Raw genomic sequence first — 12,737 nt, forward strand, 5'->3', positions numbered from 1 at the left:
TTACAATATAATTTTTTAGTTTTATTAACTCGATTTATACAGTTTAATCTGTTAATAATTTAAAATTAATATAGTGTTTTTTTTTGAGATCTACTATTCACTGAAGTATTATTTAAACTAATCAATTTCAAATTACATAGATTTTTCTTATTACTATTAGTCCAGATGATAACAGTAATTGCATGAAAAAGGCCTGCTAAGCTGCTAAAGGTACTTTGGTTGAGAAATTTTGATGTAATTTGAATTGAGTCATTTATCATTTTTAATGATTTTAAAATGTTACTGTGTTTTACCTTGCAGGTAGACAGACAGAGGATAGATGACAATAATATATTTTTTTACTCTACCTATGTATTAAGTATGAACTATCTGTGTCATAATTCATTAACTATTATTTATAATTATACAGTAATAATTCCTCCTCTATGAATCATGAGACCTTGCCGTTGGTGAGGGGGCTTGAGTGCTCAGGGATACAGAGTAGCTGGACCGAAGGTGCAACCATATCGGAGAGGTATCTGTTGAGAGCCAGACTGTTTTTTCTTCTGTGTCAAGAGCTGTGTTAAGTGTCAATGATTCCTGAAAGAGGGTAGCAGCTCTTTCAGTAGTTGTTAGGGGCGTGAATCACAATGACTTAAACGGCCATATCAACATCGCTCAGTCCTCTGAGTACTGCGCAGCTGAAAGCAATGGAAAACTACAGCTGTTTTTTTTTTCCAAGAAAATGTGGCTCTCTGCATTTTCACATAAATATGTAAAACAAATTGTTAGGGATGTAGGATGTAGAGGGTATACTGAAATGAAACGACTAGCACTAGATAGGGAATCTTGGAGAGCTGCATCAAACCAGTCAAATGACTGAAGACAACAAAAAAAAAACAGTAATAATTAGAAATTGATTGGGTTAAAAATAAAAACTTATGCAAGCTGATGTTAATATTATAATTGAAAATTTACAATACATTATTAGTATATAGATATTTTAAATAAATGAAATTAAGCAACATTAAACACATAAAATACAAACTTACGATATAATAACATGACAGAATTAAAATACCCAATGTTTATAGTGATAATACACATTAAAATATTGTTAGTTAAAATTCTATAAGCGTAAATACTACTTAAAAACATTCTTCAATTAGTTTTTATAATCTAGTTTAAGAAAGAATAAGTTCATAAATTTTTTCACCTGGCTGGCCAAGAAGTGTTTAAATATTTCAGTAACACATTTATGGAAGCAGTATTGCATTCAGTAATTTCACATTAATAAAATTGGTAATAAAAGTCAATGTTTTAAAAATTAAAATATATATCATTTAATTTTTTTTTTAGTATAGATTGTATAGTATACATTGTATAGATTCTTGGTATAAAAATGTTTGATTTTTTGAGAAATATGTGAAGAATTTTTTAAGTAAAACCCTGACTTATGAAATATTACATACAAATTTATGATAATTGATTTATGATCAATGATGCTGTTAGAGTTTATGTGCAATTTGTTTTTTACAATAATTTCCAAACGCTCTTTGTAGACCTCTAAGCAGTAAACTATTTTGAGTTTCAGTTTCGCCAATCGCTTGAGCTAAAAGTTCTTGACAATTTTCAGATTTTTGTAAACTTTTCAATTTAGAATGAATACTCATTATTTCAACTAGCATTTCATTAATTTGTTTTCTTGTTTCATCAAGACTTACAGAATCAGTAGGAGTTTTGCCTTTTGATTCTGTTGCATACCAGTCAGAAACAAGAGCATATTCCAATAATTTTGTTGCTTCCATTATATCAGTAATAAATAATTTCTCATCTTCTCCAAACGGCTTATTTAGTGTTTTTGCTATTTGTTCAGCATAAATTATGACAGACTTTTCTCGTTCTCTGTCTAAAATGGGTTCACCATTCTCCCATTTATATATAGCAACAGCTTCACCAAATGAAATGCGTCTTTTTATTACTTGCACAAATTTTTTTAGTGCAGCATAATCATATGATGGGAAATAATCCTTGTTTACAGAAACTTCTTGTTGTGCAACACCGGCTCTGGTAATTGTCATATGTAATGACATTAATAGAAAAGCAGCAAAGGCCATTTTTAAGTTGAACAACTCCATTTTAAATATTAAAATCTGAAAAAAAGTTATTTATCAGAGTAATGTTTAATTAATTAAATAATCAATTTATCTTATTAACTAATCATTTTTTAAAGAACCACAAGGAATATTTAAAGTTTATTTATTTAGTGTAAATGAATGTAGTCTTGGTAAGACACATCTCTTACAACCATATGGCTTTACATATAATACATTTCAGGATTATTCATACATTTTAGTATTTTGCATATTGAAAACTGAATAGCATGAAATAATTATTGTTAAGTGTCAAGAGCTGTAACTATGTTTAATAGAATGGTTTTTTGGTTAATCACCACATTTAGAGAAAACTGGCTCCATTTCCCCCGTATGTTGTTAAACTTATTAGTGGCTAATATATATATTATCATTATTATTACTATTATTATTCGGTGGAGCGATATGATTCAGACCCTGGAGCATTCGTTCCATGTGCCTCAGTACCTCCTCAGAATGGCGGACACATACCTGAGGAGCTGCAGTCTCATTTACGAGACTGCGGCAGGCTGGCGTAGGACTGCGATCACATCAGGGGTAGCGCAGGGGTCAATTCTCGGCCCCGACCTTTGGAACGCCGTTTATGATGGTTTGCTGAGGCTGGAGATGCCTGAAGAATCTGTCTTGGTTACGATGACGACGTTGCGATACTTGTTGCAGACCGCAACGTGGAGCGCGCCCAACTGAGGCTCACCCGAGCCATGCACAGAATAGGTGCCTGGCTGAGCGACCATGGGTTGTCTCTAGCCCTCAGCAAAACGGAGATCATGGTTCTAATGAAGAAGCGTATCGACACCCTTCTCTCCCTGCGGGTCGGAGTGGAGGTTGTCGAGACCAAGGCGGCCGCAAAGTACCTCGGTATGATGATTGATCGCAAACTCAGCTTTGCTGAGCAGCTTCGGAAAGCCGTTAACACAGCTGCGAGAGCCGTTAACTGCTCTCAGCCGGCTCATGACAAATGACGGCGGACCGTAGGCCAGCAAACGGCGATTGCTGATGTCCACGGTGTATTCCATCCGGGTCGGAAGTGTGGGCCCAGACAATAAGAGCTGCAAGAAACCGGAAGCGGCTCGCGCAGGTGCAACGCATCGTAGCCTTGCGAGTCGCTTCCGCGTATCGGAAGATCTCCGAGCCTGCAGTAATGGTGGTCGCCGACGTTATTTTGGCAAGGGAGCTCCAGGTGACCTACAGGAAGCGACGGGCAGGCGAAGACCAGGAGACCATTGCCAACGAGGAATGCACTCGCACGTTTCTCGCATGGCAAGAGACCTGGAACCACGAGACCAGAGGACGATGGACCGCAAGGCTTATCTCTCTGGTCAGACCCTGGATGGACCGGCGGCATGGAGAGGTGGAGTACTACATGACCCAATTTTTAACGGGTCACGGGTACTTCCGCGCTTACCTCCATCTCATAGGGAAAGCGCCGTCCTCCAACTCTATTGCTCTGGTGTACGGGACGACGCTAAGCACACCTTTTTCAAATGTGCTCGGTGGGCAGCAGATCGAGGGACATTAGAGAAGGATCTCAAACACTGAGCCCCCACAATGTGGTTGCAATGATGCTCCGTAATTTGAGCAGCTGGGAAAGTGTACCCCGATTTGTCGGCAACATTCTCAGAACCAAAAAGGTTGACTGGATAGTCTGGAAAATTAGGTAGCACCCAATCAGGCTAGTATAGGAGAACTCGACCGGAAGTAATGTGTTAAACGGTTCCTGGTCAAATCCTAGTAGAAAGTAGGGTGGTTTTAGTCGGTAGTCTGCTGATAGTGATTGGATAATACCGTCAGCAGGAGTCCGACACTCTGTGCATAAATGCATTTCCACCTCCCTAAACACAAAAAAAAAATAAATACATAAATATTATTATATAATTAAGAAGAGAAATTCAGCTGATCATTAATTCAAAGAACCTCACACCAGTTGGACTAAGATTTTCTCTAATATATGCAGGGGAAGTAAACATTTAATGTGTCGAGATAGACTGAATGATACTAGGAAGTGCAATGAGGTTTTAATCAATATACTGTCAAATTTTTGGAAGTATGTCTATGTAAGGACTTTGAATTCAACTATAATGGCATGACTGGTGAGTGGTAGATGGAGAAAATGTCACAGATCCCAAGTTGCTCTGCACTCTTTTTGGAAACCACTTCTAATCAGGGCTTTTCTAAGGATGATATAACTATGCCTTGTGACCTGGAAACAATGAATTGTGCTGATATAAATATTCCACATATTTGTAACAAGAATGTGGTCAATTCCATCAAACAACTTAATTCCAAATCTGCAAGTGGTCCTGATGATGTTCTGCCCCACACTGTCAAAGCCATCAGTCCAACCAATTCTTTCATTTGACTTCCCTTTCCCTTTCATTTGACTTTCACTTCCCTTCTTTTCATTTGAGCCTTTCATCTGGTACTTTCTTGTTGCTTGGCAAACAAGAATTGTAACTACAAACTGGTCCCCAAACCCAGCCCTCCTTTAATAAAAACCTCTGTCCTATTGCTGTGATCACGTAATGGCTTTTCCAAAATTCTGGAATGAATCATTCAAACCTATATCTACCATAAAACCTCTCATATAATCTTTGAATCCCAACATGGCTTTATAGAAAAGCACTCTACTGCATATAGTTATTATCTTTTCTTTCAAGGATAGGTCCTAGTGTTGAAAAAAGAGGCCAAGTAGATGCTTTATACTTCAATCTCCAAAAAGCAAATGATAAGATGCTACATACCTTCTTCTTCAGAAGCATAAAAACTATGGTTTTGGCGATCGAACAGTCTAATTACACTAGTGTGTACAGTCTAATTTCTACAAACAAGACTATTTTAGTGAATGTCTATGAAATGTCTAGGTGTGGCTAGCTTTACATGCTCTGTTTGCCACTTGCTTTAATAATAAATAATTATCAACCCAGTATATCATGGCTTCTGCAGTATTAAATGAATAAATAATTATTTAATTTGTTGTTTAGAGTATTACAAAAACATCAAAATATCAAGATTAATTACATTTGAATCCATGGATGCACCATCAGTGAAGGTAATGCAATTAACTTTGTTACATCCGATCATGAGTGAAATGATAGTTTACTCATGATCAACTGAATTAAATATTGGTTACAATTAAATATTATACAATTAATTGGTTATCAACTATTAAAACAAGTCAATCAATTTATATTATTTACAACAAAACAAGTGCTTATGTTTAAATTTTTATATAAAACTTTTTTTCTAAATATAGTTTATCTATATTATCAATATTTCTTGATTATTTTCTGTGTTATATTAAGTAAAGGACCTACTAGATTTACCAATGTACATTTTTTTTACAATCATTATGATTAATTATGCAAATCCCATTACGATAAGATTTATCTTGTGATATATTATTATCATAAAACAATAAGTAAGTTTACATTAAATTTGTTATTGTGTCTTCATGGATGATTTTCGTCAATAATTATAAATACATATAAAACAATAGTTTTTATTCATAATTAAAATGCAATCAATTTATTATTCTTAAATTATTTATTTCTTAGTTCTGCTTTGGTGGATTTTCTTGATGTTAAATGTTTTTATTAATATAATAATAAAATAATAATTTTTAATAAAGTGATATTACATACGTATAGATTTGTTAACAGATTAGCTCAGCTCTTACATTACACACAATGCAAATAATATTGCTTATTCACTTTTTTAAATAAATTACATATAATATTATAAGCTTTATCATGGTTTAAGGATTCCACACTGTACCGTAGTACACGAAGAAGTGTTAATAGTATATTCCTACATCAATATGATGTAATTCTTATAACCACAATAAAACCAAAGGTTTTATAAAGCTGCAACATATGTATATTATATTTAGAAAATGCTGATGATATTGAGTGATTCTCCAAAAACATTCATTTTTTGTCAACTGTCAGACCTTTATCTCATTGCATTTACAATTAATATAATATTTGACTTTGTAATTACATATGCACCTGCATACATGTAAATGAATTATTAAAATTAAAAAAGTTTCAATGTTCTAGTTTAGAAAAAATAAAATATTTCTACATAAAATGATTCATTTCTTTTAATTAGCAAACCAAACCAAACTTTATCAGCAATATCTTCAACTAAAACCATACAGCAAAACAGCATTCACTTAGAAAAATCAGAAGATCAATTGATATATTAATAAAAACTAACAATTAAGTATTAATTTAGTTACCATTAAAAATGATACATATGTATAACCAATACTTCCAACAATCTCAAGCAACAGCAATTATTTGTTCTAATTCCAAATTATGTTTTTTCTTTTTTTAAATAAGTTGTTTTAAAGTGCCATTTGTAAGTAAATGATTATAGTACTCTGTGATATTTAAAATGCAAAAACGTTGTAGTTTATTTTACATGAAATATAGAATATTCTTGGTTCATATTATAATTTCTGTTATTAAAAGAGTAAAACATTTAACTGATCCTGACTGATAACTGATTTAAAGAGTATATATAAGAATGCCTTCAATGAAACTTGCAGCGTAATTTATTAAAACTACTCTAGACTGATAGTACATTAAAACAATCACCTTTTTTATAAGCTCTCCAGAATTATTTTAGACAAAAATTAAACCATTTTTTTTTTTTGTTTTTTAATGGGAGCCTTGCCATCTATTAGCGGAACAATTTCTGTGATCAATTTATAAATTTTATATGAAGTAAATAGAGAAATTAAAAAAAAAATGTATTAGCACTATTTAATTAAGTAGATTAATGAGAAAAATACATGTCATGAGTGCTTTAATTTTTTTCCTAGTATCAATATTTAATGTACTGACAAAATGTATCATATAAATTTTTTTTCTTAGTCTTTAAAGAGTGTTTCATGATTACATGAAGTAACATGAAATAAGTAGAAATCCAATCATGGCCACTGAAAAACTCAAGTGGTATTGGAGTGGAAATCTTAAAGTGTGTATGAACATTACACAATATAAAAATATAATTTTAAATATAATTTTTAAGTATAATCATGAAAATATTAAATTTAACAAAATACTGATTAAATGTCAATACATCACAAAATTTTTTTCATATAAAAAATGTGAAAATTCAACAAAAACCAATTATACAAATTATATTTAAATTAAGAAAAAAAATAAATTGTCAGTATAAAGATAGTAAATTTTATTTGAAGAGAGATACTAAAGTATTATTTTAAAATTAAGAATTAATCCAAATAACTTTACATACCAGTTACAATAAAAAAAGATGTTTCTTTTTCAAACAACATGATAATTTTCTCTGAACAAAATTATAAGTTTTATCAGATTGGATATAAAAAAAATATTTTAAGTAAATTTCACTGTGCGTGATGAAAAAAAAAACCTACATTAAAAAATGTTATAAGTTACTACATAGAAATTAAATGTTGCCTAATAAGTGTAAAATTTTATCTTAAAGTGATAAGATGAAGCTTTTTATAAAGTGATAAACAGTTTATATATATACGTATACACATTACATAAACTTATATTAAACAAGTATATGAACAAGATGTATATATATATATGTATATATATGTGTACATGTGTGAATGGGAGTGTATCAACAATTTTCATACACTTATTACATACTAAAGAAGAAAAATAGTAAATATGTATCCTAAAATTCAATCAAACTTGTTGGAATAATTATCAGAAAAAAAATCTTTTATACAAAGTTTTATTTCTGGTGGAACTCAACATTTTGGACTAAAAATCACAAAAACCTGTAAAAAATGATGGGCATCCCTTTGATTAACAAACAAAATATAAATTCATCTAGCAATTTAAATACTTCCTAACCTTTTTGAACTGTCTGTGATATATTGTAAATTGCATTTTTAATGACCAATATTTTGTGTAAATTTATTGTTTCATTAAAAATAAAGCTTACACAATCTATATTTATAGTAGAGCATTTTTTACTGTCCAAACTAAATCTTCAAAGATTTAAAAAATCTAAATTTTCTAACCTTTTTGTATAATCATTAGAAAATTCACTAAATAAGTATAATTACAGCCACATTAAAAAATTGAAGCCTTTACAACATGAAGAAAAAACTTTTTTTTTGTTATAATTATTGTAGTCAGATGTAAAATGAGAAATAAAATTTATAGTTTTGAGTTAACAACTGCGTTGAAAATAAAAAAAAATTAATTCCTAAGTACATTTTTAAATATGCTGTTCAGTTTAGAAAAGGAAAAAAATGATAACTTTTTTTTTGAGAATATTTATGAAAAGGTTAACTAACTTAAGATTATTAATGTTGGTCTTGCAGAACATCTTTAAAGAAAAGTTTATCATTTTAATTTAAAATACAAAATTTTAATTTATATGAAAAATCCAAATTTTCTGATGAAATATGTATTGAAAACACATTTATAAAGTAAAAAAATTGTCCAGTTTAATCATAAAATTAATTTTAAAACAAATATTTAAAATAAGTATTATTCTGTATTTTTTTTGTAAATATTTTATTATTTAAAAAAATATATATATATTATTTGTAACTTATTATTTTTTTGTATATTTATTACTTTTTCTAATAAGATTGTAGTAAATATTACCACCCTGTTTATAATTTACTAGAAACAATATATAATAATACAAAATTATCAATATAAATTTTAATACAAATAAAACTACAATAAAATAACTATTATTACCTTTTAAATTAATAGTAATGAATTAATGTAAAATAATAAATAGTTAAACAGTAAACTGCAGTTACGACTGCATTCAATTGATATGAATTATATATAAGAAAATTTTTCAAATTATTTGTTAATTAAGAAGAAAGGGATTAAAAAGAGGTTTAAAAGGTAATCAGTGATTAAAATAGTTCGTATTATTATTATTCTAAGAAATTATAAATAAAACTAATTATTTTGTACTACATTAAATAAGATTTATTTCAACCAATGAGAATATTAAATTTCCAATAACTTCAGAATTTGTCCAATGAATTTTCACAAAATGGCTTATACTTAACATGTGATTGTAACATGATCACTATTTCCAACTAACACACCTCCCCCACACCTACCTACTTTTTCATCTCTGTACACACCCACAAAATCTCCCATTGTCAAAATATTAATTAAATCACTTAATCTTAAAAGTAATACAATTTCAACAGTTTTAAACAATATTTTTTTTCAATTTTCATCTTCAGTAGAGGTGTATTTTTTAATATAAAAATATACATATATAATATTACAAGAACATATTCCTTAGAAATGGAAAATAAGTAATCAGTTTTAATTTTATGAATTAAAAACACTTGATTTATCATTTTTATAATTTTTCCTCTGCTATAATAATATTAGGACTTAAATCAGTATTACAAATAGAAGCTGAGAACATTAAAATGGAATGATTTTGTAAGTATAGGTTTTCTAAGAAAACCTTAAATTTTATTGAAACCCTTTTGTAACTTTCAGTAATGTGTCTTTTAAATAGTGACTGAATCTCACATTGTACCTAAATTTTTATGATTACACATGTACATACCTGTTTAAATTATTCAATAATTATTCTTTTCACTAATATCATTAAATGCACATTTTCATAGAATTACATGAAGTATTGAAATTTATGTTATAAGTCAGCATATTTAGGTTTTTTAATATAATAATTATCAAATGGCTACAAAATTGAATTAACATCAGTCATAATAAATAGATGGGGATGATTGTTTGTTTTAACATTTACTTCTCGCATTCTTTTACAGGATAACAGGTTAGCATTAGAAATGATTTTGAAACTTAGAACTTCCATTAAATTTCTGCAGCATAAGCCAGACAATTTGGGAAAATGGTTGTTGATCTTTTAATTTACAAATTCAATGAAAATTAGAAATACTGGAGGATTGTTATTTATATTATACTTTAGGAAACATATACAAAATTAGTGACAATAACTAAAAATGTTACTAAACCAAGAATTATTTAACTTTGGTATAGTGAAGTTTTTATGATTTATAATTTCAAAGTATTGAATATTGAGCAACTTACTTTCTAAACAGTAATGCTCTTTTTAAGGAGTTTTCAAAAAGTTCTTTGAAAGAAAAGTCCTTTTTTTGAAAGTGTAGTTTAACAATTAATATTTTTAAGCATCACATTTTGTCATGTTGTTCAATGAATTTAGAATTATTCTTATTTTATATATTTTTATTTTCACGAAGCTAAGACAATCAAATTTTGAAGTACGACAATCAAATTGTAACAACAGCTCTTTATATAATGATTCCATAACAGATGGATAATTCAAGAAGTAATATTTTAAGAATAAAAAGATGTTAAATAAAGATAGTAATGTCATTTTTTAAATGTCAAGTTTAATGAACTAATTCCTGTAGATATCAGGTTTAAACAATGTCTGTAATGTTTCCATTTGGCTAGGTAACTTATACAACTGGCATTTAAACTGGTAATGACTACTTTATTAGTTAACAAAAAAAAAAAAAATGTTTTTTACGTTATTTAAAGTGACAATAAAAGTGTATCTAAAATATGTATTTTTTAAAAGTGACACATTTCAAATACGTAAAGAAATTTTTAATGTATATTCAATTAACAATTTTTACCAATATTGTAATCCTCACTAAATGCATGCGTGTTATATTTTTATAATAATATTAAAAGTAATAATAATTTCTATTTCTATGTAATCCTGTAATATACTTGACAATGATAAAAATGACTGATAAAAAGCAAATATAAAAAGAAAGAGAAAAATAAAAAATATCAACACACACACAAGTACGTGTGCACACTTAAACCATTAGATTGATAGCACCATCTGATATGGATGTAAGATAAATTAAGACTGCCAGTACTTTGTTTATTTAATAGTTACAAACTATAATAAAAATCAATTACAGTGTAAATACTGTTTTAAAAATGTTTGTCAAGATTATTTCATTAAAAATTCATACATTATACTAAAGGAGAATTTGTATTGACTTGTTTTGGTTTGCAGGTAATAAAAGAGTTATCTCAAATGATCTCCCAAGGAGGTCATATATCTTAATTACCATGAATTCTTAATAACGTTATTTAAAAGTTTCTCAAGATAAAGTTGGTGAATTTGTGTCTATAACTCACAGAAGACTGATTGTATCGCATTAATATATTATAATGATATACTAAAGGGATATGATCATTATTGCTTGAGAAACATAATTTTAAAAAACCAGTACTGAATGTTTTCAATCAACCATTTATTATATATATATATATATATATATATATATTGTTAATAGTATTTACATTATATGAGTAAAATTCTCTCACTGAGAGTTTAAAAAATTAATATTAAATAAAATAATAAAAAAAAGGTAAACTAGTACATAAATTATTTTTTATAATTTGTTGTAATAATATTATATTTTTAATGTACCCTGTAATTTATAAATATTATAAAATTAACATTAAATAAAATAATTAAATTGTAATTATTATGAGTTATATAAATGAGTTTAAATTTATTTTACATGATGAAAAAGAGTTAACAGATATGGTTATTACTTACACAAGTACCAAGAGACATAAATATTCTAAATGGTTATTAAAATAAATTTATAAATAAAAAATACTCAAAAAAAAATTTATAAACAAAAAGAAAACTAAATGTAAATTCAGTTTCTGATCATTTCCTATAAAAAAAAACTAAACCGAATAATAATAATACTTAATTAAAATTAAATGATTAATTAAATACCATTTCAGTTTAAATAAACATTCTAAAACTTACTAGAAATATCTTGTTTTACAAGATCAATGCATATAACAAGTCCGATGATGTGCCACTTATTGGAATGATGATGAGTTATATATAACAACAGTATTAGTAAGATTATTCTAATTCAATGTAATTAATAAATGCATATACAAGCATACTGATCAAGTAACAGACAATTACAACAAATTAAAATTTATTTAATATCTTTATGTAAATTAAAAGAAAAATAAATTATAAAACTGTTTTGCATTTCCCATCATTTTTTATTTATTTAACATTTCTGCTAAACTAAATGTGTAAATAAAATAACCATTTAAAATTTATTTAATATCTTTAAATAAATCCCGGTCAGGCATGGCATTTTTCACACTACATTTTCATATCCCTCATATAAGCTTCAAGCTTATGTGATGATTCAAGCAACAAAAAAAATAAAAAATAAAAATAAAAAGAACAATAAATTATAAAACTATTTTGCATTTCCCATAATTTTTTATTTATTTAACATTTCTGCCATATCAGATGTACAGATGTACATAAAATAACCATTTTAATTTTGAGGCATAAGCTTGGATTAGTAATTAAAAAGTACACTAAATTCTTTCACATTAGTGTTAATGACGTATATGAGGTCTATAAATAAAGTAATGAGTGGTCAGAAAAACCTTTTATTTGCAATCCAGTTATACATGGACTGTTATCACCTTCAAAATAGTTAGCTTCATAGTGTTGGAACTTGGAAACCGGAATATCCTTCAGATGGTCAGTTACATTTTTTTAAATGTTTTCTACTGTTCCAAAATG

The 12,737-nt window shown here is 28.1% G+C and overlaps 1 protein-coding gene across 4 annotated transcripts; it reads right to left on the minus strand.

Moving 5' to 3' along the window:
• Nucleotides 1-927: 927 nt before the first annotated feature.
• Nucleotides 928-12,067, minus strand: LOC142328073 (secreted chorismate mutase-like). Of its 4 annotated transcripts, none has more exons than XM_075371548.1 (2): nt 11,946-12,067; nt 928-2,132 (listed from the first exon to the last, which is right to left on the minus strand). In XM_075371548.1, exon 2 carries the CDS (start codon nt 2,115-2,117, stop codon nt 1,488-1,490), a length of 630 nt encoding a protein of 209 aa, XP_075227663.1. In that variant the 5' UTR covers nt 2,118-2,132; nt 11,946-12,067; the 3' UTR covers nt 928-1,487. The 4 variants fall into 4 exon arrangements, with proteins under 4 accessions (XP_075227663.1, XP_075227662.1, XP_075227664.1 ...); XM_075371547.1 differs by lacking the exon at nt 11,946-12,067 and adding an exon at nt 10,777-10,966; XM_075371549.1 differs by lacking the exon at nt 11,946-12,067 and adding an exon at nt 8,855-8,924.
• Nucleotides 12,068-12,737: the final 670 nt, after the last annotated feature.

The sequence above is a fragment of the Lycorma delicatula genome, chromosome 7 (genome assembly GCF_047948215.1).
Source record: "Lycorma delicatula isolate Av1 chromosome 7, ASM4794821v1, whole genome shotgun sequence".
NCBI lineage: Eukaryota > Metazoa > Arthropoda > Insecta > Hemiptera > Fulgoridae > Lycorma > Lycorma delicatula.